Source organism: Amblyomma americanum, chromosome 3 (genome assembly GCF_052857255.1).
Source record: "Amblyomma americanum isolate KBUSLIRL-KWMA chromosome 3, ASM5285725v1, whole genome shotgun sequence".
NCBI classification, from domain to species: domain Eukaryota; kingdom Metazoa; phylum Arthropoda; class Arachnida; order Ixodida; family Ixodidae; genus Amblyomma; species Amblyomma americanum.
Genome location: NC_135499.1, coordinates 195,379,732 through 195,406,601, shown reverse-complemented (window position 1 = coordinate 195,406,601; position 26,870 = coordinate 195,379,732). Strand labels below are relative to the sequence as shown.

The window sequence follows — 26,870 nt, the reverse complement described above, 5'->3', positions numbered from 1 at the left end:
CCTTCCCTCCATTCCTTCCTTCCCTCCATTCCTTCCTTCCCTCCATTCCTTCCTTCCTTCCCTCCATTCCTTCCTTCCCTCCATTCCTTCCTTCCTTCCTTCCTTCCTTCCTTCCTTCCTTCCTTCCTTCCTTCCTTCCTTCCTTCCTTCCTTCCTTCCTTCCTTCCTTCCTTCCTTCCTTCCTTCCTTCCATTTTTCTTCTGATCTGCCCCCGTGTCTTACATCTTTTTCTATTACCTGTCATGGCCGCCGCGGTGGCAGAGTGGTTACGGCGCTCGGCTGCTGGCCCGAAAGACGCGGGTTCGATCCCGGCCGCGGCGGTAGAATTTCGATGGAGGAGAAATTCTAGAGGTCCGTGTACTGTGCGATGTCAGCGCACATTAAAGAACCCCAGGTGGTCGAAATTTTCGGAGCCCTTCACTACGGCGTCTCTCATAGCCTGAGTCGCTTTTGGACGTTAAACCCCGATAAACTAAACTATTATCTGTCATGTCATTCCCAGGTTCGTACATCTTTATAACTTATTCCTGTCGCATAACTTTTCTTTTCAGATTCTGCCAGGTACGTATCATCCGTTCGGGGTTGACATCATACCACTATGTGGCAAGGATAAAAAGAGAAATTGAAGCGGAAGCTTGCAAAATAAGTAATTTAACTAACCTTTCGCTTTGGCTCTGCTCCCTGCGACTTGTTTGTTTCCCTCCTACGTTGGTACTATAGAAGTTGCGGACAACTCATCACTGACGTAGTCTGCTTTGTCTTTCTTTTATTTAGAAACTATTGCCGGTTCTTTGCAGTGGAATGGCACCACCGAAATGTTATCAGCCACTATTACATTTATTTCAATATTTCTCTTTTGCGGGAAGTTGCTTGCGACTACGAGAGAATAGCCGCATGCCGCACTAACTAAGCGACACGCGAGCTGTCAGTGCGTGGCGGCACTATGGCGCGGCTGCTTAGCCAGCGTTGCACGACCCACGCAGCGCGGTCATTGTTATTGGGATGCCATATTAGGGCGACTATTAATACCGAAACAATAGACGGGATAACCTGATAGGCAGGGTCATCTCGTTTGATGCTTGCGCCGCCTGCAAAATATAGGGGTCTGCTTTCCCCGGGAGCATCAAGGTCCCTTCTATCATATGACGCACATCAAGGATTTATCTTCATGAGCCTCCGTCTCTTCAGGTTCGTAGAAGACAGAATGCTCGGTGTCATTAGAAAACGTCCTACTTTTGTTCCGCAAGGTGCTGTTTAGTTGATCCTACAGTTGTGGTTGACTGCGAAAAACTTATACTGTCGTAGGCTTGTAGTTATGGCGTGGATCGCTGATAGCTCACGTGTTGACGCTGACACCGCTGTGGGTGTGACGTCAAATAGGCTTACCCGTATTTATCTAATTATTATGAAGTTATTTTCAGATCCGTGTTTACTCTTTCAATGCGAAGTCAAAAACAGCGGAAATTTAGAGGCAGTGCAGTTATGCAATAATAATAACACTTTATTCAATTCAGGCATATAATACAAGATGGGGACACTCCAAAGCCGCAATTGGGCTTGTAGTGCGCCGTCCGGCAGCCGCAACAACCTTTGTTACCGTCATCCTTAGTTTTTGTTGAATTGCTACCACAGTGAGTGACAATAGTTACAGCTTACAAGTGGCATCACATAAATGACTGCCAGTGTTTAAGTCGAAAACACCTTGGCGCGACTCGTTAAATATATATTGTATATAGTATATCCTTATGGATTTACCGAAATGAGTTAGCAACTCTCGAAACAACATAACGAGGAATTTTTCGCAGTAGAACTGACATGACATTTTCCATTTTAAAATCACGTTTCTAGAAATATTGTAGTAAAATAATTTGCTTCACCAAGATGTCAAAGGAAACCAATCTGGAAGAGAGGAACGCAATTTGTGAGATTGGTTTCCTGACAACACAAAGTGTATACCAAGCGTTTCAGACAAGACTAAGTAATTCTCAAAAATAGGTTTTTAAGGTAGAAATATGGCTTCTTCAGCATAATATTACCAGTGTTGACGGACAGAAAATCCGTGAGTCTTCTTGTTTAGTAAGGTGGTTAACTAATTTTGATAATTTACGTTTTAACTAGAAGATTTAAGCGCCCAGTTGCAATGATAAATTTTTAGCCAGTCGTTTGTAATAGCCACATCAGTTTTTAGAATTTCGAAAACGCTATTACCTTTGCCGCTGTGGCTCGACAAAATTTCGCTTTTTTGACTAGTTACTGCACTGAAAGGGTTGCTTTGCCTGCATGCTTTTCGAACGCTCATGTATTTTGGCACGATGTAGCCAATTTTCGTCAAGCCACAGCGCCGAGGAAACCGTGTTTTCGAAATTCTAAAAACTGATGTGGCTATTACTAACGACGGCTACAAATCTCTCTTTGTAACCAGTTGCCTAGCTTTGATAGTTAAAAAGTTAATTGTCAGAAATTAGTTGACCAGCTTACTACACAAGAAGATTCACCAGTTTTCTGTTTCCCGCCAACACTGGTAATACTATGCCGAAAAAGCCGTATTTTTGCTCCCAAAAGCCTATTTTTAAACATTACTTAACATCTTCCTTAAAGCAACTGGTATAAACAGAATACTGCAAGTCACTTTCCGTGAAGGCTGTGAATCTGTTATGCCGGATCCGTTTGCCGACTGGCAGCTGTGGCTTAGTGGCTTGAGTATTCAGCGTTTGAGCCAGTGGTCGCAGGCCCGAATCCCAGCCACGGCGGTCGCATTTAGACGGTGGCGAAACGCAAAAACACATCTGTGTTGTGCGATGTGAAATGTTCATTAAGCAATTTCAGGGGGTTGAAAGTAATCAGGAGTCCTCCACTGCGGCGTCTCTCATAGTTCATGTGGATCTTCGGGACTTTAAAACTGACGAGCCATACTATACCATATTATACCGTACCATACCATATTATACCACATCACACCGCACCGCACCATACCATACCATATTATACCACACCACACCGCACCGCACCGTATCATATCATATCATATCATATCATATCATATCATACCATACCATATTATACCATACCATACCATACCATACCATACCATACCATACCATACCTTGAACACAAGCCACCCACAAGCTTCTCAGTAGCTTATGCTTTTTTGATACTCCTTGCTGATGCTCATACTATAAAATCGGGGACAGGATGTTATGTGGACGGTATGGCCGACGCAGCACAGCATACCTTCATGAGAGATGAGTGAGCGACTGCATTCTCGTACATGTCCCTCGCCATCTTACCTGAATACTGGAGGGAAGGAGATTGCGAAGAAGAATCAGTGTGCAGTTGTCCGCCGCTGTAGGCTTTCAAACGGTGCTCACATTTAAGTACGAGGAAGTAAATACGAAGGAGAGGTATTCCACTCCAACAACATAGTTCGCGATTGATCGCCAGGCTCGATAGGAACCGTCTAAAAAGTCATCTAGGAACGTCCAGCTGTAACTCTGCATATTAGCTCTGCTCTGCAGCCTCTCAATGAAGCGCTGGAGTTTTTGAAAAAGAAGCAACCTGCTCTGGCCGGCCTCCCGCAGAGTGTCGGCTGCCCCTGTATTTTCGACCGCTATCGACCGTTGACGACGTGGAACTAAACAGTGTCAGGGATTTCTTCGCGAGATCCAATATCGACTTCAATACTAGTGTTGCTGTGGCTATCTGTCGTATAGCTTGAACTTCTCTTTGAAGAATAAAGGAGGTAAAAGGCAAACCTCGGCAATAGCGGCCGCCGATTGCATTGCTTTTGCATTGTGTTATGAAGATATATCCTTCGTGTTGATACAGGCCCCGATTCCTTCCTTGTGGCTGCATGGCTTGGCTAAAACAAACAACACACACTATAAGAACGACAGACGAAGCGCTTCGTCTGTCGTTCTCATAGTGTGTGTTGTTTGTTTTAGCACAGCGCGATTTCTACACGTTGAAATGCACTATTTAAATGACCCGGAATCACTCTAATTTTCATTGGCACTTGAATTCGTCGGCTGTAACACAGTGCACAGCGTTTACTGTTAAACATCGTATGATGTCCGTACTTGTATTATGAGCCTCTCATTAAGCCAGATATTTTTCCGACCAAAATTACATTAAGTGGCTGCTGTTTCAACGGCACCTTAAGTTACCCTGTTTCAAACAGAAGTGTTACAACGTAATAGCTCGCTGCGTATCGATAGGCTAGAGTAGCGAGGAAAATATGCCGAGTAATCCGCCGTATTGGTTAAATGGTTATGGTGCTCGGCTGCTGACCCAAATGACGCGAGTTTGATCCCGTCCGCAGCAGTCGCATTTCAATGGAGGCGAAATGCTGGAGGCCCGCGTAATGTGGGACGTCAGTACAAGTTAAAGAAACCCAGGTGGTAGAAATTATAAGCAGCCCTCCACTGCGGCGGCCCCCATAGCCTGCGTCACTTCAGGACGTTCAGCCCGAATAAAACCAATAAAACCAATATATACCGAGTAATGACGAAAGGAACACGTGCGCGGCCAAGCTGAGCAGCAAAATAATGCCAGTTTACAAGATAACAGTTAGCAGTTGGGACGAAAAGTTAACTTAACACCCCCCATTTTTTTATAAATATCTTTCCAGAATGTTTCGCAGCAATGAGGGGGAAACTATTCTGGTTGGCAACACGACCAGGCGGGACGCTGTAAAATTTTTGAGGTATACGAAGTGGACGGCAGGACATGCTCCTTCAGTCACGAAGGCACACACCACGGCGTACTGTTGCGATGGCTTTCCGGTGCCTTCCCCGATTCAGCGGACAAGGAGCATTCGGTCCGTGTCGCGTAAGCCTGCCAATGTCTTCTCTCGTAGTCATCAATAGATGCATGAAACAGCAAACGCATAAAAGCTCGGCAACAAAATGTAAACTAGAAACAAAACAGGCTTGGCTTCGCTTCGTACGAGACAAAAAAATGTTCCATGAAGGAACATTCCTGTTTGAACCTTCATCTGTGACATAAAAGGCAACCGGTACTTCACAGCGGCTTTTATTCGGGTGGGATCACTGGGCTATCTTTCTTTCTGCCATTTACTTCCGGATTTTACTGCTAGTCTGAGAGTTACACGACGCCGAGGCGAGGTAAACAGAACGAACGACGTGCGCCAACAGAATCATCGTGAAATCTGTTTTTGCCAGCAAAAACCTGCTCGCTTCTGCAGCTCCTCAGTTAAAGCGGACGCTGCTTCCAACGAGAAGGCGACGGAGCCCGCCCAGATTAATTTGATCACGCCATTGAGAAGCCATCACTCGTTTCCTTGATTCTAGTCTTGGCCGTCACGCTTGTTGTTTATTTTCAGTCGCTTATTTGGTTTCTTTGCGCTTATTTACGGAAGTGTGAGAGGACGCGCTCGGCTGCGCTTTTCGCGTTGTAGGGAAGGAGGGTACGGGGCTGGCAACCGGTCGATGAAGAGGCCGTTTCAATTCAAGGTTGTCGCTGTTGCTTCCGACTGAGATACACGTGGGGCGATCTGTCTCTGTTTTATACATCGATGCTTTACTTGTCGGAGGTACAGAAGCGGCAATCGAGCTCATACTTTCTAATTTGCAGATTGTTCGTTTTTTTTTGTTTGCTTGTAACGTGTGTCAGCGCACTTCTTGGTCTTTCTTTGGTCATTTTACGGAGGAAGTAGAAATTGAGCTTCTGCTAGGGTCCTACCAGGTTTCCTCAGCGTCACGGAACCTCGTCAGTATTAATGAAAAAAAAAAAACGATAAGAAGCGTGTGTAGGTTTCGTCTTCGGGCTTACCGGGAGGTACAGGACACACGCGCTCAAATAGCGCCTTAAGTATATTTTATTTGTGTATCAGATAAAAACAGATAAGAGCGCATCATATAACGTACAAGCGCATGCGATCCAAGGACGATCCCACCCATAGCAAGGAAAGGATGATTGCGTCAGAACACAGCAGCGCTGAAAAAAGCGGCTGTTGGAGAGGGTGCCAAGGGCAGAAGAAATATCTCAGGAGAATATAAAAGAACCACAAGCCAAGGAAACCTTGTTTTCATGCACCGATATTTCACGGCCTGCTATAAGCAATGCGACGAGATCTTCTGCAGAAGCCCGCCACTGACGGAAACACCTAGCCTCATTGAGTCCCACCCGTGGGAACTGAAATGGGTCGGAGGGGATATACGCTGATGACCGTATGGCACGGTGGCCGGAAACACATCGCCTTTTGGGAGAGCTCTTTCGCGCTGGTTCTTATAGGCTCACATAGGAAGGGATCAGTTTCACACTTACTAGATAGCTATCTAAGTGACCATGGGCGTTATGAAAGCGCATAGAGGCCTCACTTCTTGCTCAAATGCAGCAGCGAAAGAGGCTTTGTTGTCTACAAGGGCTGCATAGCATATACTTGCCGCAAATTCTGACCACAAGTTTCCTAACCAATTGGCGCAGCATTCACAAATATATGGACGCAATGTGCGACCGATGGCTTCTTTTTTATTTTTTGTCAGTTTTTTCCTCGTTTGCGTGGCTGCACTGTTTTAGTTCTCGATTCACATTAAATCACGCTGTTGGCCAGTTTTTTCTTTCGTTGTTATCTCCTTTCGGGGCCTTGTCATCGAACCGCCTTTTTTTCTCTACTGCTGGTGAGTTCGAAGGGATGAGAAACTTTGAAATGCTTAAAGCTTCCAATTTAACCATTTCGAGATGCCACCTCTCTGCTCAGCCGGGTAAAAATATTGCACATCGAATCCCAACAAAGTAAAACTGCAAGGAAAAAGTTTCATTTTGTTCTTCAATGCCTACCTTGTGGATGAAAGTATCGGTTTAGTTTTAAGACATTTCACGCGGCTGCTATTTACCTGCGGATCACGCCAAGATTGTGTTTGGTGTCTGACAAGTTGTTATTACGCTTTAAATCTGTACACTCCTTAGAATCCGAGTCATTTGTTGTAAAGGCGGGAGGGAGCTGTCTAGAAATTCAATCAGTTTCTTGCTCACAATTTTGTTGAATAAGTTGTACCTGCACGAGAGGGCGATGAGGTCAACGCACTACGCAAGGCGCCAACGAGGAGCTCAGTTTTCTCTTCTCCCCTGTCCTGCATCGCCAATCACGATGGCAAGAAATTAAGGGAAGCCTCACATTGGAAGATAAGGAGCATTGTAAACATGTGTTAATGCTTATGGAACTTAGAGTGCGTACATTAGCTCATTAATTATACGGAGTGAAAGTGTTGACTAAAGTAAGTCGCATTCTCAGCTAATACTAATACTCAGCAAACTATCCTTAAGTTACTACGCCTTGCATCACAGCTTGTCGAAAGTTTAAAACGTGGAATTTCGCCATGTAAAAAAGAAGTTTGCCTTTCTTATACAGGAGGTCGTAAAGCGGTACTTTGAGCCTAAATAAAGAAGTGCCTTTTTTTTCTACAACGACACAACCTTTTTAATCATAGAGCGCAAGCTAAAAGTATGGAGTTATCAAGGTATGCAGCTGAGACATACCTCTAGGCGAAAGGGTTAAGTTCTGTGCCTTAGACGATCTATAAAGCGGTTTTAGGATTATATATATATTTTTACTTCAAACTATTATAGCGATCAAATTTTACAGCGATAGTGACATTAATAACTCTTCCAAAAATATCAGCCCCAGGTGTAACGCTAAGGAAGGTAAATGCTTTAAATATTGTTTCTCTGAGAAAAATTAAGGCCAGATCCCTTTCAAGTACAAAATTCATTTAATTTGTCTCTGCTCTCAGCAAGTGTATGAAGCGACTAACGCCTTTTGAACACTAACAGCTTGTCAATGAGTCGAGGTTTATCTATTTGATAACAATTTATATGCTCTGCAGTCATGAATTTAGAAAGTATGACATATTTTGCCAACCATACTTTGTTTTGCTCGTTTCTACAGGAGGGCAGGAGTGAGAAGGGGACGAAGGAGAATGTGAGAGGAAGAGGGAGGGGGGGGGGGCGTACAATACCGCTATTGCCTTACCTCTTAACTCAGAAAATATCGAAGAGTTTGAGAGTTGTTGCATCCGCGGTGTTATGAGATCAAAATCCCGTCTCACATCTTTCGGGACTTCCCTGTTCTCCTTATTCTCACATCGCGAGGCGCCCTCTCTCCCACCGTCACTGGTCACACTGCTCTAAGTGACACGTCGCATGCATACATTTATATTCTGCTTATTGTTTTGTTGTATTTTTGCTTTATAGCTTGCACGATGTCCAAGTTGGCGCTCTCGATCTGTCTTTTTGATTGCTCAGAAAAATCATGCGTTTTTGAAGAACGTAATGCGTGCGTCAACTATTATGAGTGGCCGAATTCAGAACTCAGTTCGCACGAGAGGCCAGTTCTTTATTGGCCATTCTAAAACATAGCAGTAATGGGGTGAGGGGCAGGCGGAACACAAAACAACGCTAGACGGGACATGCGCAGCCAGGTTTTTTTTTTTCGAGCATTTCCCGCAAAGGAGATATATATGCGTTGAATTTATAAATGGCTGTTAGAAAACAAACCTAGTAAGAAACTGTGCTTTTAATAAGTTGTTGTACTGTCTATTTAAAAGTGGTTTTGAAGCAGTGAAGCTCTAGCTTTTGCTTTCAGAACATTTTAAAAAGTCACTGCATAAGTTACGAAATGGTTGTGGGCTGTTCATAAAAGGAATTTTAAACGCTCAAAAGTGGTATGACTAAAAATAAGCGTTTGTTTAGTTCTGTTTGGTAAAATAGAGCGTGTAATGCAAGTTTTTATGTATATTTCTGTGCGCACGACATATCTGTGACTTGCATAATACAAAGAGATACCACTGGTCTTTTTTAGCCAACGTTTTGTGCGTTGCTTGAGCTGTTAGGCAAGCTAGAGTGACAAACGTTTCCAGAAAATTAACGACCATAGAAAACATACTATCTTAGTAACGCTGAAATGCTAGTATGATATAACCAAAATTCTAAATATCAAAAACGAATTTGGGAGCAGAACATCAATAAAAATTTACGATAGAGAAAATTATTAGAGTAAGACAAAAATTTTTCGGTTGACGCAAGAACGGTTAAATTTTTTTTAAGGAACTAGGGTGATAATAGTTGGTTAACTTCGATCACGACGGGAAGATTAATGATCGTGTAATTATTTACCGATAACGTAGCCTGCCTGAGTAAGCAGGAAAAGGAGCGGAAAGCAGCAGAAAGTTGGACCAGTTCAAAACCAAGGAATAGCTTAGGCGCTTTGATTAAAAACATTACTACTAAATTAGAAGCGATCGAAAGCGGCAAAAAATTGGGCACCGGCAGACTCAGACAAAAGGGGGCGTGGCGATCGAGCCGCCAGAACGACGTTAAAACAAGAGAGAGTTTAGTCATAATGAAATCCTGCTAGCGAGCAACTAGCGCACCATGGGCACGAAGAGACCCGGAATGAAGGCCATGTAAAAGAATAGTAAAATACCTTTGTGTGAACTCGCGAGGAAGGATCCCCTTTGTGATCGGTGATCGGCACACATGCGGCCGCTCTTGAGTAATTAATGCGGGTGTTCTGGTTTTTTTTTTGCATGAGGAATTAAGAGCTCGAGCTATGTACCCAAGACCGAGGCAGAGGGCGACCCTATTTTTGCTTGGTCGGTATAACGCAACGAGGATACTGGCACGAATTTTAATGAAACCGACAGGCACCGGTTATGTACCCAGCAATTCTGGACAAAAACTTTTTTGAGCGGGAAACCGTTTATGAACGCTATTTTTTCATATAATGTAAGATTTCACTATAACAATCAATACATCCACAGATCACCCGACGGCAGTCTTATACATTTTTTTCTCTTCACGTTTTTGCTATGGTCAAAAGCGTTCCCCATTGGTTTTCTACGGTAGACTTGATTATTCGAAGCGATCGCTGGGAACACTTTAAAAGAAAGATTTTGCTACATATCAGAATAATGGACCGTTACCTTCAATATTTCCGTAACAGTGTCTTACAATTTTTCAATTTTCAGAATATTTGCCCGATAAAGCTGGACTTGGCCAGCATTAACTTTTTTAGTTTTCATCAGGAACATCTCTGTTTTGAGGTTTTATCAATATCTTACTAGCCGTATGCTCCGGGCTCTCTTTGCAGAAGCCCACCGGGAGTGTGGCAGCAACGGCACCTGGCTGCACGGTAACTGGACCAACTACACCGAGTGCTTGGAGCTACTGCCACAGGTGAGTCTGAAAAGCGCCTCAAGGAGGCCTCTTGGCAAAATGAATGTTTTCCTTGCAACTTTCGTGTAGTAGGAAGTTTACAGGACATTTAATTTTTATATTCAACGAAAATGCTTTTTTCGAACTCCGCTTAAAGTTGTACACTACCTTAACGTGATGAGCTCTTTATGTGTTGCTTAAACTTGTAAGTTCGTTGAGTTTTGCCCACTAAAAGCTTCAATCTTATTTTCTGTTTTATTTCCTTTCCGCGCAATTAGAGCTAATGCGGTTTGTCCAAAGCGGCTCCTGCTTACAACGTAGACATGTCCATTTCACGCACACCCTTCCGCATTGACGTACGCGGCTAAATTCCGCCATAAGTGAAATAGTTAAAGAAACCATCAGCCAGGGCATTAACCAGCGTTTTCTAGCTCACGCTAACACACGATATAGGGGACCCAGCAGAGGAGCACTCGAGAATGTGGAGGTACACAAAGAAGCGCACTAGAGGGACAGCGCCTTAATCGGCTCGTTATTGCATTCCAGGCATTTAATCACCATTTCGGCTTTCTACACACGACACTTAACGTCTACTTCGCACTTTAATTACTTTTTAGAGCCATTACTTTTCATTGCTGACTTACAGATTTCGGACGTAAAGATATATTTATTCAAGAAATTACTATCCGACGAATATATTACTGCTTCAAGCTAGTTCTGAAGAACAATTACTCGAAGAAAAGAGGTCACCTGATTTCTACTTGTCCACTAATTAATGCACAACGAGCGCGGCAAAAATATTGCTTTCTGTTCCCACTGGATCACTGCCGCTTTTACTTTTCGTTGTGTAGGTTGTGTGTGTTCCCTTTGCCAGAGTATTTAACTCTTCAGCTTGTGTTTTCACACTTTTTGTGGTCAATGCATAGCTCTCTAGTCTCAGCTTTTTGTTCTACTATACTGTACTGCAATGCTGCTGGCTGGCCACTTGTTTGCGCGTTACATTAAAGGCAGGGCGCAAGAATTAATAACTTTGATTAAATACCAAGCACTCCTTTTTTTCTTGTGGGTCACTCATTGTATTATTAATGCGTCAGCATTAGGGGTTCTGTGTAAGCGGAAATGGCGACCGCCTCTGTCAGTAGCGAGCGGTAGGTGGCAGCCTGCCCACTTGGTTGCGAATTTGCTATAATACCTTGCATATACCGAACCGTAGTACACAACATCGGAAATAACGGCCTGTTATGTGTTAGCCTCGGATATAACGAACTTTCGTGTCTTAATTCGGATATAATGAACTTTCGTGTCTTGCTTTGGATATAACGAACCTAAGTATGCCATCTCGGATAAAACGAAAATTCATGTGTGGACCTGAGATGTAACGAACTTAGTGCGATGGCATCGGATATAACTAAATTGAGTGTACCGCTTCGGATATAACGACTTTGGTGTGTCACCTCGAATTGAACGCGTGGCTGCTAACGCATTTAAAATATCCACCGAGGATCACCTACGAGTTTTCTAAAATAAATTTGTTAGCAGCATATCGAATAAAATGGGTGAAAAAAATTTGAATTTTTGTTTTTGATGCATACTTTTTCTTTAAGAAAGTGTTCGACGCTCAGAAAGTGCTTCGTTTATCTTTCTTTCAGCCCTGGCTGGAAGCCTTAATCGCTAGAAAAAGCAAAACAAGTGCACGTAACGTGTTTCACTATTGGTTTGCATCGCGATACACGTTCCCGTGAGAATTCTCCTGCTTGCCACGGATGGAATTCAAACCCGTGCTGAACCTTAAAACCTGCAACGGTGGGCAAAAATGTTTGCATGTGAAAGAAATCGACTTGCTTTCCCCGTGCTTTGAGGAAGACATCTTCACACGATCTTTTCTTGAGATCTTCACATGACTTCAAGCCTAAAGAAGGGGTGACTACCAAAGGTGCTCACCGTCGTCAATATCTATGGAAATGCACGACGGGGGCTAAGCCTACCCTGAAAATGTGCCTACTTTCAAGCTTTCTGCTAGGCTGCCATCGACAATCCTCCTCTTGCTGCTTGCTGCTTTTGTGGTATCCTGTGTTACTCATGTACGACTTCTTATCTACACAATTTCTTATATGAACTAACGACAGGTCCTGTTTTAGGCCTGTGTATTCGAAACTCCCTAGGAGAATGTGATGTTACTTTATTACGAGAACAAAATTCATTTTCATTCCGACTCTCCTGTGAGACTGAACGAACCTTCTCGCGAGTCGGCCCGAAGAAACACCCGCGTCTTGCAGTAGAACAAGCATGTTTGTTTCTCTCTTCGTCCCAACATACCAATGCCGAGTCACAAACACGGGTTTCGCAATCACTAATATTGAACGGTATGCGCTGTTCCTCCTCTTCCTCCCCCCCCCCTCCTTTTTTTCCCCATTCGCAGTCGGGGCCCAGCAACATTCCCGCCATAGCGAGCTACATCCTGCTCGTCTTTTCCCTGATATCCCTGGTCGCCCTGTGTGTGACGCTCTTCATCTTCACGTACTTCAAGTAAGTGCTCGTCTCATACGCCTACTCCCTGAGCAGCAGCCGGGGGGCTAAACGACATCGAAGAAAACGAAAAAAAAAAACGATACCCTTGCGTTCCCACTCACTGCGGAGAAGAGAAACACGTGCGTTGGCGTCAGAGGAAGCGGTGAAGAGCGTCCACCCTTGTCCCTTGTCACAGCCGCGTTACACAACCGGCACGACCGATATTGTTTTGTTGTTGTAGCTGCCACCGAGGAAGGCGGAAGAACTTGCGCGACAGCCCTGTTGTTCCCGAAGTACCTTCCTGAGAACAGCTGTTAGTGGCACTTTGCACGTCGGGCCTGATCTACCCTGCCGAGTTTACTAAGGTCACGTTGTATGAAGTGACGCCTTCAGTGACACCATTGAGATGGGCACGAGTACAGTGATGCCATCTAGCCTCTGTTGCGCCGGAAATGCTTTTCTGACAACGGCTGTTAGCAGCACTTCGCGAGATGAAAATGTTGCACTCTGTCAACAATGTTATTGTCGAATGGTATAAAGTGGCACGTTCATTGACACTATCAACCGCGGCGAGAGCATAAGGGCACGTGCAGTGATTAATTTAGCGCGTGAGCGGAAGTGACTATACCACCGGATATTGACAAAGAGCCGCTTGGGTTGTCAACGGAACATCAGTGCCGCGTTACTGCACCAAGAAAGGAGGGGGGGGGGGGGCGGAAACGAAGCAGTGCTCAAAATCATAGTGTACTTTAGTGACCGCAAAATTTTGATCGGTTTATGGTAACATTATGACTAAAAACCCACAAGAGACGCAGGACAGAGGCAGAAGACAACACAGGGCGGTTGTCTCTGTCTGACCCTCTGTCCTGCGTCTGTTGCGGTTTTTAGTCATAATGTCGCACCAACTGGCCTACAACTTTACCCTGTTAAATTATGGTAACAGCCGCGTAAAAAAAAAAATTACCACACACTCGACTTAGTTTTATTTGCTTGTGTGCCGGCCCTGTGACGCATATACCTTAAAACATTGTCGATAACATTCGAAACACCATGCGGTAATGCCTGCGATGCACAATGTCTCACCTTGCGAAATAGTCCCCGTAGTAACTTAGAGGTTCCTCTTTGCCAGAAATCAGCCCCGGTCAGAAATGGCGACCGAATACAAAAAAAAAATTGGTTATTCTGCCGTATACAACATTTTTTACAGCATTGCGTAGTTCTTGTGGTCGCGATTGAGCCAGCTGCTTTTTGAGGAGAAGTTACTGCGCAATAATGCAGAAAGAGCTGGCGTTACAAGTTGTCCCTCTGAGCACTAGAATATGTGTGGCAGTGACAGAAACTTCTGTGCCGCGTTTTTTGACTCTGCTATGTAATATGCTGTCCATCAGCCTACTGTTTCTAAACATTTATTTTTCTTCTTTCTTTATACGTGCATTAAACTCTGATGCCGGACTAACCTCATTGAGCACTCGCGTTTTCTGCTCTCTCAAAAGACAACTTCGCCTACAGAATCCGGTTTGGTCGATCTCCCAGTGCTGGGATTCTAAAATACACTGGAAAGACTGAATAAAGATTTGAACGGATTTAAAAGATGAATGGTTGTAGTTCTTCTTGCTGTTGGCATGAGTCCCGCAATCTCATGAAAAACGATGGGTGACCATGTGGTATTGCGCAGCTTGTACAAAGTGCATTAAATCTATTCAAACGAGAATTAATAGATGCAGTTACGCATTTGTACAATTCTGTTTCTTTTGCGTGTAAAATAATTGCACTTTTGGAAGCTAAAAATGTCGCCATCTAGCTCTATTTCGCAAGTAACATGCCGACTCAGAGAATAAAAAAAACAAACAGGAGAAGCATTTTAACGGGTTGCATGATAATTCTTCTGCTTCGTTCCGAGAAAAAAACAAAATACCAAATTAAGACAAAAACTTAATACAAATCGCTAATCGCTGCGTCTGCCGAAGGAATGACGTTAAATGTTCCATACCACCTTTGCACTTGTGTTATATTTATTGAGGTGAAAAGCGCACTGCCAAAACAATTGATCTGCGCGGAAATGAGAGCATCGCGGCGCAGTAGCCGATTCAGAAGCAGAATCCCTTTTGCGGCCCGACACTAGCCAAGGCAAATAAGAAACCTTGTCTTCCCGGCATTCCTGCTGTGGGTGAAGTTCTCTTTTAGAAACTGACTTAGACAGTGGTGCCAGCTTTACCCCTAGATAATATCCTGAAACCATATATTAGACAACCCGTAAAAGCTGCTGATTTGCTTCTGTGAGTTGGGGAAGGAGTTTAGGACAGAAAAACTCTTAAGAGGTGTAGGGCAACGCGACAATGGCCTTGTAATTTCCATGACGCATTGGTAACCATTCTTTCAACATTTTATTACGGATCTGGTCGAGTACATCTCAAACGAGAAGTAAACTGGTTGCTCTTCCTTTCTTCGTTACTGGACCTGGCAACTTACCAAGACGTGGATAGCACGATGACAAATCATTTCGTGACACTTGGGAGGTCTCATACAGGACACTTTGTGGAGGATTCCTTAAGTTAACTGACCAGCTGGCTTTTGCTGCAATTAAGCTGTATCAAATCGATGGCCTTTATGTATTACAACTTTGCGCTAGTCCACGACATCGGGGTGGTGCTTTTGAACAGAAAAACTTTCAATAACATTACAAACCGCACTACGACATCACAAAAAACAAAAACAAAGACTGTGATGGATGGATGCAGGCTGCAATTTCACTCTGAGCCATTAAACCCAGTAAGATGGCAATGTACAAAGAGAGACTGATCCTAAAGTAGATACAGCAATCTGAAGAAATTTCTCATTAACTGTCCCGACATCCAAGGCGTTCATATAAAAGAGGCTCCATAGAGGAGGTATAGGCAGCCCTAAAAGATATTTCGGATGTAAACACAGGGCGTCTCAGAGGCTCATTAAACGATGCTTTGCGAAAAATTAATGTTTTGGAAGAATGGGGAAAAGCGGCCCTGCACGGCTGAACTTCTCTCTCCATCATCATGATGTACACCCGGAAAAGCCTCCGTTTGAAGGCTGTTGCGGAGGTACTTGTGACGATGGTAGTAATTTTTTTTTGCTACGTAGTAAGGTCTTTTATTCGCTTCAGTGATAATTACACCAACTGTAGGAGCCCGAGCTTTATAGGCTTGTAAAATTTATAAATCGTTCGTAACACGATGGGCTTACGCAATAAAAATGATTAGAAAATTGCTCTAAAGGTAAAATAGAAAAGAAAGTTTGACAGTGGAGGAAATATTGCTAGCACTGCCAGCAGCATTCTCGGCGATCATTTCTGGTTCATCTGTGCTGCCACGATAACCATCAGGAGGGCAAAGGTAAATTGAGCGTATGCATCTTGAGCCTCCTTTCATGAGCTGGTATTTACGCTCATTTAGGCACAGTTAGCCAGGCTTTTGTTCTCTTTTTGAACGTCACCTGCAAATTTTTAAGTTAAAAAGCCACAGCGACTGATTTAAATTAGATTTCACCGCTGTTTCTTTTTAATGGTTCTGAATTTATCGAAGTTAAAAATGTCAGACTGCTGGTGTCGCGGAGAAACAGTTATTGAGGTGCTGATTTTTCATGTTGGTCAGTACTCTCTGACAGAAAGTCTGAATGTCAAACACATCTGTCTATACGCGTTGCAACAAAATTTAGCTTTAGGCGTCCACTCCACTAAAAACTGCATGCAATTTCAATTCCACTAAAGGCATTTCTTATCGCATTGTTAGCTTTAAATTGAGGAGAAGGAGGATATGCAAGCAGTTAGCGGCAAGCAGTGTACCGAAGAAATATAAGCACCCAAGCATCAAAAAACATCGCTTGCTAGGAGAGTGCTTGTTGGTGTGTTATTTTTGCTGTTAGTGCGAAAAGGTCTACTTTAAAGATTAAGTACATGCAACAAATGTAAAACAATACGCAGGAATACTTTAAAGAGTCAACGAAAAAAAACGTGTAAATTTCAGGCGCTAATCAGCTAAAGACACGTTAGCGTGATGAGCTCTGTATTCATCACAAGAGAATCAACAACACCAGAACACACCACACCCGTTTTTCCGAGACACGTCACACAACCACTTCCCGGAACTAATTTTTTTCCCAGGTCTGTGCAGCAAGTTTTTGCGCCTGAAGACCTCTAATCTGTGTTTATGAGCGCGAGTTTTTGCAGACAAAACACGAGTCACGCTTGCACAGTTTGAAACTAAAAATCTAAAATAAAGAGAGATGAGAACGACACCTCTAACTTTTCACAACGTACAACCGCATAGCAGCTTCCAGGAGTGCCTTGAATGTTTCCAGCCGAACAAAGCCATGATTGATTGTTGCTGGCTAAGGTGCTCGCCGCTTCTTATCTAGATTGGCAGTTTCATGTTTTTGTCCGCTTTTTCGGAGTAATTTGTTATTAAACACCGCTGACGACCTTGAAGAGCTAGATAGAAGGACGAGGGCCGTCAGAGCCTGTGCTTCACTCAAGGCGTTGTGTTTACAACGCTTCTCTTGTGTTTACTGCATTTCTTTAAAGATGACGCGCGGGTACCTCCGAGCGCAGTCTTCGAGTTTTTCTTTTAAGAGCGAGAAAAGACAGGGACAAATTTCTCGAAAGGTAGCAGTGTCTCGTGGCCTCGACATTGTTGGACATGCCTCTGACAGCTTCTGAGGCGTTTTCTTTTTCTTCCTCTGACGTCATTGGCAGCGACACAAATTTGTGTTCGCTGCTGTCGAGCAGAACGGAATTTTCTCGTTTTCCCAGTCTCCTTCATAATGCGTTATTTTCTTTTTCTGTTGGCTCCTTTCTAGCATTACTCGCCCTCTGCGCTGATCCAGGGAGAGTGCAGTCGGATATAATCCCGCTAGTTGATTTTGTTTGCGTCTTCTTACCGTTCTCCCTCGCTTGTAGTAAACATCATACTAGCTCCTTTAAATAGGACCTGTCAGCCCTAATCCTTTCTGTAATGGTAAGACAGGTCAAAATTTACTGCAAAAAGTCTGCTCAAAAAGAGAGATACCGATTTAGCGGGCAAAACTTTGCTAGAAAGCCACGAAATCGAGCGGAAAATCCAGCATAGTGAACATGAAGGCAGCTTAAGTTTTCTATTTTCTTTTGAGATCAATTTTTGACATTTCTTCGTGAGCTGTATTCTTTTTTGCGCTCATTTATGTTTGCTTAATAAGCATGGTCGGCTAAAATTCCGTTCCGTCGATGTTTAGCCATTGGCTCTCTTTAGGGAATCACCTCAACAGAAGCACTCATACCATAGAAGTATGTCAACAAAAAGTTTAGCTTTTTCTTTTTTATTACAGGTCTCCTCAAAGTGAGCGAGGCACTATAGATCGTTATTCACATAGGATATATGGCCTATAGGACGCAAATTTGGCGGTTACGCCCCGCGGATTGTTTTAGCGGAACCGCCTTTGTTTAAGAAATTAATATGATAATTGTTCTTGGTTAAGATAACATAAAATTTTGGCGGTATTTTGTAACTTCCTCTGGATTCCTACCTGCTTCCTGCCACTTTATCAGTAGTGCATTCGATATTAAAAGTGCCGGACGATTTTGTTCGCTAGCACTCACGCTCTGACGTCACGTGCTCTGCCGACCAATGTTAGTGGGTCATATGGAGGAGTGGCACAAAGGATCGCTATCAGATGCGGCTCTGAAGAAGTATTAGCAAGCGGATTCACATTCGTCCGAGTTCCCGCATTTAGCAGCTTTGCGGCGTCATCACAGATTGCTGTTTCCGCAATGTCTTTCAAGGCTGCCGCTGCTTGACAGTGTCTGCCATTTTTCTAGAAAGATACTGCAGTTATCGTCTAACAAGAGATAACCAACGCGGACCCGGGTTCCTCGCTTTTTCTATATTTCGCTAAAAGTGCGTGGGCCTAGCCCGCTGGGGCTGACGGCTCAGTGCAGAAAGCTGCTCGTAGATAAAAACTGTCTGAGAGCTTTGCAACGCCATACTCAGATCTGTAACGATAGCCAGCGATGTGATAACGATAATACGGATCAGTCACGATGAGTTGACGATGGGCTACTTTATTGTGAAGATCTGCCCGTGATCAGCTGACCGTATACTATGGGCTCCATAACGGTGCGCGCCTTATTGGAACGAAGAAACGCCACAGCGAACACTTTTGTAGAAACGAAATCGTTTCCTTCGCTTTTTTGCTTGTAAACAAGTGAAGAGCCTCTCGTTTTATACTTTTGTGCTGATACGTTTCCTGATCTTGGTTGCTTAATTTTGTGCAGTGTGTTCAAGTCTTTCTCTAATTTCCAGTTGACTGCGTTTACGCCAGCAAAAATAAAATAAAACAGAGTACAAACAAGTAAAAAAGAAGAAACGTGAGCAAAAATTAAGTGTTAGGCAAAGCATAAAACAAAGCCAGACTTTGCCACTTTCTTCTTATGAAAGATGGCTCACATCCTTTTAGGCGTGTGTTCGTGGCGCGAAAGGCGAGCGTGGGTGCAGTGATCAAATTGCTTCCGTTGCTCTTTCGTCCAGCAGACGGCTTTTCCGCGACGAGCATCTCCCACACGGCCGTTCTTCAAGAGAGGCACGGTCATCTCGCCCGCTAAAACGGGAAACGAATCATCTCCTGCGCGCCGATCGTTTCTTGCGTAATCCTAACAGAAATGGGAATCGAATAAATGCGGCGAGCCGTGCAGTGCGCTAAATGGGGTCAAGAGCTTTTACCCGGCATTTACTGCGCCACTTTGCCGGACGGACTGCCCTGCGTGTCTTTAGCCGCTCCCGCCTGCGGCTGAGATTAGTTCGGCTTTTTTGTAGCGTGAGCTACACTTGGCGAGGTTCAGCAGTTTTGTGTGGCTCCTGGAGAGCCCTGCTGCGCATGCGCGAGGAGCAGTGACGTCACACATCGCACAGCTGGCGCTCCGGAGCCGCTGCGCGCGCTCGCCTCGCCGGTCATCAGAGTACGTCATAGCCGCGGCAGACGCACTGGCGCTGGCGCGTGCTCAGCTGTGCGCCTCCGTTGCGCAGTAGCCGAGTCTGACTCTGCGCCGGAGCCGCGTGATAGCGCCTCTCATTTTGTGCGCATGCGCAGAGGAATCAGTGGGAGGTATATATATAGCGGGGCATTTGCCAGTGTGGTATAGCATGGAGAAGGAGAGCGAAATTGCTGCTCACGCTACGTATATCCTGGCATAGCCGAGCTAAGCCACTGCTAAATATTTTTTTGCGTGAACTCATATTTTTTTCTTTTTATCAGCAGCTCTTAGTAACTTCGACCTACACAACGGATACTGGATGTTAGACTTATAGACCTTTTCATATTTCCCTTTTTGAGCGAAGCCATATTAAAACTGGGCTGTGCGAGCAGCGTTTTGATTGGCGGATTTCATACAGGCACCCACTGAGCATGCGCAGCACAGTCCAAAACGCACGCGCGCTCAATCAAGCTGTGAACAGCGAGAAGGTCTATAAAATTTGAAAAAAAAAATAATTCCCGATGGCTTCTCTTATGTTAGTTTTGGCCGGCACAATATTAGACAAGTGACAGTACCTTTTGCAGGAATTTTATTGCCACCATTTCTAACGCACTATATTGCGCGACTACTCCTAAGTTATTTCGCATTTTGCGGTCATTACTTTACTTGCAGTATTTCTCTCAACCTCAGAAGGCTTTCCACTTATACTGCAACGAGCGAAATGTCTCACACTGCAGGCTGTAATCCTATTTGCCTTCTTTTCGCAAAATCTGCTCGCTCTTTTCTTGTCGCTGGAGTCAAACAAGCGGCGCTGCACAAAAGCGCGAAGATGGTTCTCTTCACTACTGTCTACCGCGGAGGAACAGTGCAAAGTAGTCTTAAGAGGCACTGGCTTTTAGTTCGGAAACACTATTCCGATTCTATGGACAAACACCGAGCAAGATGTTGCGAGTTTCGCAACGTTTGTGGGTTTGAGCCATCACTGCCGACGGTGCCGCCATCCCACAACATCGTTTACACTCCTAGCGCCCCCGCTTGGCCGATACTCGCGCGCACATCGCGTCGCCGGCGCGCTCCGCCATCCCCGCTCCCGACGCGCGAAAGCCATCGGCGTTGGAATCGCGCGAGCAACCGCCCGGCGGCGATGGACGTGCGCTGCATGCGTGCCGTATCTTTTCATGCGGTTGCCTTCGAGGCGGTGTTGCCTTAGTTGCTTCCGCTCGTCCTTCTGGGTTCGACTAGGTTAAAACCCTACCATATACGACACCAAAAACACCATGATAAGCAAACATAAGAAAGCCAGCAGTAAAGTAACAAGACAAGCCAAAGTTATGCAGTTCTGCTTTCGCACGTTTATAGAATTTAGGCATAAATTATTTTCAAATTTTTTAAAAAAGCCAGAGTGAGTCGATCAAGAACGATTTAAACTCCACCAGAGCGTTCTTTTCAGGCAGTTGCTGGAGCCATGTCAAAGGTCAATGATCAGTAATTAGAATAAATTAATTCCTCAGAAGGTAACAGCGAAGCTTTGCGACAGCCCACACTAGGCAAGCGCATTCCTGTTCAATAGTACTGTAAGCTGGTTTCCTGGAAGTAAGCTTCCTGCTGGAAGACTAAACACGGTGCTCTTCATTTTTTTAAGCGAAATTTATTGCCCCAGGGCATCAATGATGGGTGAAGGTGTGATGAATGATGTAGTAGAGATTAAATGGTGTTCTTCTTCCCTGTCGGTTTCTTGGCTTAGTACCGCGCCCACCCCTCTCTCGCTAGCGTCACATTGCACCAAGAAAGGCCTCGCGTAGTCTGAGGTGGCCAGCAAAGGATGAATTATCAATGCTAGCTTCAGGGACTCAAACGCTTGAAGCTTACGGTCGTCCCACACAATGTTATTGGGCTCCTTTTTCTTGAGGGCATCCGTAAGTGGACTCGCCTTTTCGGAGAACTGGGGAATGTGCTGGTGGTAGTAATTCACCAACCCGATAAAAGACAACCCTTTTTCGTTTGCGGCAAAGGAAACATTTTTTAAAGCCTGAATTTTAGGTTGTTGTGGTCGTCTCAATCCCTGGCCGCTGACATCACCCAAATATTCTACTTCATTGCGAGGGAATTTACACTTCGCCGTCTTAACCGTTAACCCCGCGTCTTGCAAGCGGGAAAAGACCTGCGGCCAATTTTGGATGTGGTCCGCCCACGTGTTTGAAAAAATTTCTATATCGTCCAGGTAGGGCAATGACAAAGCCTCTGTTCCGGCCAAAACCAGATTCATTAGCCTTGAAAATGCATACGGAGCAATTTTGAAACCAAAACTTTTATGACTCCGTTTCATGAAACGTTCATGGCTCCGTTTTAAACCAAAAACGGAGTCATGAACGCTGCCAGATTACTCGCGTGTTCAGTAAGTGGTACTTGCCAATATCCCTCGACAAGATCGATGGCTGAAATGTACTTTGCGCTGCTACTTTCTCGATACAGACTTCAATATTCGGGATCGGTTTGACCTTAGTTATAGTAGCGGCATTTAACTTCCGTTAGTTCGCACAGGCGCGCGGATCCTTGCCTAGGTTCTCTACCAGAATCATAGGCGACATAATCACTTTCTTCCTTTTAAGGCGAAAGCCTTTAATGGCTCATGCTCGCGGCCGCGATCGTGTCCGTCCGTCCGTCTGTCCGCCCGTGACTGCGTTTAGTTGGAACTGATAAAGTTATCAGAAGAAAAATGGCTGCTTCAGATAGAGGAGGAAAACATGACCATAGAAACAATGTTTGATGACTGTAGAATAAATTAGTTAATTATAGCCAAAATGTCAAAATTGCGTCGAAATAGCGCGGACCGCGATATAGCCACGGGAACGGTGGGACGTCACATCCACCGGAAGTCGTCACAGCATAGTGAAATAACTCGGGAATTAATAAAGATAGGAGAAAAAGAATGGTTGCATCAGATAGAGGAAGAAACCTACAAGCCAAGTTTGATGACTGTAGAGTAATTAGATAATTATAGAAAAATGTAAAAAAAATTGCGTCGCAGAAACGGTGAAACGTCGCATCCACCGGAAGTCGTCACAGCACAGTGAAAAAAACACGGAATGGACAAAAAAATTGCTGATTTAGTAATTAATAAGTTATATTAATTAATATATATTTATAATTCCCAGAGGCAGCAACAGTAGCAACCAAAGTCGCGCTAAAAGAGTTTCGCCTCACAGAGTATATCGTCAAAGTGCCCCCCCCCCCCCCCCTTGAATTTTTTCAATTAACTGCAGTTCAATCATTTGATCTGCTGCATCTTTTAAAATGCTTTTCTTGGAATGGGGAAAAGCGACAGGACTTGCGCTGAAATGGCAACTAACTGGCCACTTCAATATCTTGCTGGACTAAGTTGGCCTTTCCCGGAATTGTGGAATACAGATTCTCGTGTCTTTCGATCAAGGCAGTCAGATCCCAAGTTGATCTCGACTAAGTTGTTTCGCATCAGTCGTAACTTCCGGGATTTTACTGACTGTCAACATTTCATCCGTTTTCCCTAAGTCAGGAATACGAGCCTGAACTATTTCTGGTTGATTTAGTGCGACGCTGACGACTTGTAACATTTCCAGGTAGGGCTTTGTTAAGTTGCAGTGATATATGCGAACCTCTTTACGACGTCCAGGAAGTTTTACGACATAGTTCGTCTCAGATAGCTTCCGCTGGATCGTCGCTGGCCCCTCTCACTGCACTTCCAATTTATTAGCCCTAGCATACAGCAAGACTAGCACCTTGTCTCCTGCCTTGTACACTCGCTGGCGACTGTTTTTGTCATTGTAAACCTTACCCAAACCCGTCCTTTCTCTAGGTTTGCTTCAACCAGCTCTCGAGTTCTGTGAAGGCGGTTCATTAGGGAGAGTGCATATTCTGTTATGAAGTTCTCGGCTTCGCCTTCCCAGCCCTCATGCAGCAACCGCAAAGGCAAACGAAGGTTTTCACCACAAACCGATTCCGCAGGCGTAAATCCTGTGGACTCATGAGCGACGATTCGCAGAGCGAAAAGCATAGCTGGCAAAGCCACGCCCCAATCTTATTTTCTCCTCATGGCATAAAGCCCTGACCCTTACAAAAAGTTCTTTAGACAATAAATAGACTGTCCATAGACTTCTGTCTATAAAGTGTATAGACTCGGTATAGACGAACCCTAGAGAACAGTCTGTAGGCAATACAAGTCATCTAGATTTAGGGCCATACAGTTTTAGTTGACTTTTGTCTATAGAAAGTATATAGACTATGAGTAGACAAAAAGAAACATCTATAGGAAGGCAATAATGTCTAAAGAAGTCTATAGACTGGCTAACACCATTTTGTAAGGGGAGGATACGTTTCATGACCGAATGCGTTCCCTCCACGCTATTACTTTGTGGGTGGTTTACCGAACTGTGCACAATTTTGATGCCACACCTTTGAAAAAAAAAAACTGATTGTTAAAGCGCTAGTAAAAACGCTACCAAGGTCACATTTAATCTCAGTTTAGAACTCGACCAGAGAGAAAATTGTTAGCAGACTGCCACCTCGACAGAAGTATGGTCTTTCATAGGCACGGCCTCGGGAAACTTGCTAGAGGGCCGGCCATGATTAACAGATACTTATAACCAGTCTCAGTGGTAGGTAGTGGTCCTACGACATCTCTCACAAATATTCTGAATGGTTCCGTAATTATCTTTTCAAGTGTAAAGGGCGTCTTTTGTCGCTCGTTCGGCCTTCCCGTACTTTGACACGTGTCACCAGAATGAACAATCTTTTCAACATTCTTGAAGCAACCGGGCCAATAATACTCTGCCAAGAGCCTGAATTTCGTTTGTGATTCCTAAGTGCCCCGACCATCCTTGAGCAAGTTCCAAGAGGTCACGCCTGCACTCGTATGGAACTGCCAGCTGGTATACTTCATTCCCGCCTTTGTCCTTAAAGTGGCGATAAATAAGCCGTTCTTCATATAAAACCAGATATTCGGTGTTACGTTTTTTTTGCCAGGATATCTCGACTTTTTCCTAGCGTTGAATCCGTGGCCTGTTCATTGACAAACGTGTATGTCTCAATCTTGGAAGTTCGCGCTTTACGGCGAAACCAGTACGGCGAAACTTTCCGGACGTAACCGCTTTTTTCCGGTTACGTCCGCTACTTCGAGCATATCCTTTGGCATCGCTTCTGCCGTTTCGTTATCGGACTTATCAGTATCTGCCTTCGTCACGAGCGCTCGCGGCTCGGAGCCGTTCGCTGTCGTCATGGGATGGGGTTCATATCAAGCGAGACGCCCGAGTCACTGAGCTGCCTTGCCGTTCTGTTCGAAAGAATGTACGGACAGCCGAGCAATAGCCCGTCGGACACTGCCGCTTTAGTGTCAACTATACCAAAAGGTCCGTCAAGTTTTATTTTGGCTACTGGCAAGCTGATTGTACAGTGGTGAGCAGCCCTGTGTAGAGCGCGCCGACGAAGCAAGTCAGCGCTGTATAACGTTAGGCTCTGGGTTCGAGTTGTGTGTCCTGTGCGCATGCGCGGTCAGAATAAAGCGGTGCCTGCCTGTGGGCTCTGTGCCTCATTTCCTCTCACTGCATGCGCTTCACGCCGCCAGGGCCGCGCTGAATATTATGTAACAGTGGCCGGTAAACCAACGCGTTTCGCGCGAATCACGACGCGGCTAGGCAAGCAAGTGGAAGTGATATCGGGTGATCGCGCGTTTCAAAAGCAAGTGCAAGTGACAGCGGGTGTTCGCGCGTTTCAAACACGCACCTGTTGGGTGTCTGTTTTCGTCTTGTCTTTATAAGGTTAGCTACAATTGCAGCGGCATAAGAAGCCCCAGAGGCAGTCAAGTTGGCCGGTCTGAACAGACGCGCAATGCGCAGTCTCTTGTATATCTAAATATACAGCACAGATGCACGCCGAAAGACATTATGGCCGGGCGAGTGGTGCGTGTACGCAGAAACGCGCGATCATCCGCTATCACTCGCGCTCGCTTTCCTGGCCGTCTCGTTCCACTCGTGGAACACGCCGGCATGGCGACGCCCTGGCTACCGTCACACATCACAAATGCAGGCAGCGCGGCCCTGGCGGCACGAAACGAACTCGCATGGCGGTGGCTGGACAAGGAGGCGATGAGCAGGCATCCTTCTGTTTTCGCCACGCATGCACACGGGACGCATAACTCAAAACCAGAGCCTAACGTCAGATGGCGCTGACTTGCTCCGTAGGGCACCGTCGGCGTGCTTTAGAGAGGGCTGCTCACCAATGTACTATCTTCCAGGGCCTGACGAACCCCCACGCAGTCGCCTGTGAAATCATCTTGCTTTGCTAACGAGGAATGAACTAGGTCGTGCGTGGTTCCGGTGTCTCTCAAAGCTTTGAGATTGGCAATTCACTTTTATGTCGTACAAGTCTCGCCTAAGCAGGGATTCCGCCTTATCCACGCAAAAGTTAACCGGAGACGCTCCAGCCACATGAACCGATTGGTGACACTTCTAGCAAAGAGTAGGCCTTCTTGTTTCAAACGACTTAGTTTTCAGCTTTTGCTTGTCTGAATCCAACAATTTCTTTGAAGGTGGAACGTCCGTCGAACGTTCTGCGTTTTTAGGTAACGGACGAACCGTTCCCTGCTCGTGGGTTTGGACGAAGCTAGGCTTTTCGTTATCACGCTTCTTTCCAGGTCTGGAGCAATAAAAGTCTGCGTAATCAAACGCCACTTGCACGGTCTTTACATCTGGCCAGTCCTGAATCCAATCTTTCAGGGTTGAATTAAGGAATAGAACAGAAAAACTGCTTGATCGCAATCTGTGCTAGCAGCTTTTCACGGTCCTCATAAGAGTACATGTACACCACGGAGTCAACTCTCTAGAAAGCCCATTAACTTCTGAGCGAAATCTGCATAGCTTTCTTCCGGCTTTTTTCTTGCCTCTCGAAACTTTATCCGAAAAAACTCAGGGGACAACCTAACCTTCTTCAGTAGGCAGGTTTTTACGGATGAGTAGTTATCAGCTTCTTTGGGATCTAACCTTGCCAGAACGTCGGCCACTTCCGCTGGCAGTAAGCTCAGAATCCTTTGTGGCCAGTTCGACTCCATGAAGCCCATATTTCTGCACACCTGATCGAAATTCACTAACTAGAGGCCTATGTGTCCCCCGACGCAGAAGTGCCGCAAGAGGTTTCGCATGTCAAATTTTGCCGACATATCAACCGCCATGGCTTCATTCCTCTCCCT

General features: G+C 45.0%; 1 protein-coding gene across 1 annotated transcript in view; it reads left to right on the top strand.

Annotated features, from left to right (window-relative positions):
• The window catches only part of LOC144125787 (corticotropin-releasing factor receptor 1-like), a 175,200-nt gene that overhangs the window by 95,529 nt on the left and 52,801 nt on the right, over positions 1-26,870 (top strand). Inside the window, exons 3-4 of the mRNA XM_077659494.1 lie at positions 10,109-10,194; positions 12,593-12,699. Of these exons, the coding sequence (XP_077515620.1) occupies positions 10,109-10,194; positions 12,593-12,699 (193 nt within the window). The remainder of the gene's footprint in view (positions 1-10,108; positions 10,195-12,592; positions 12,700-26,870) is intronic.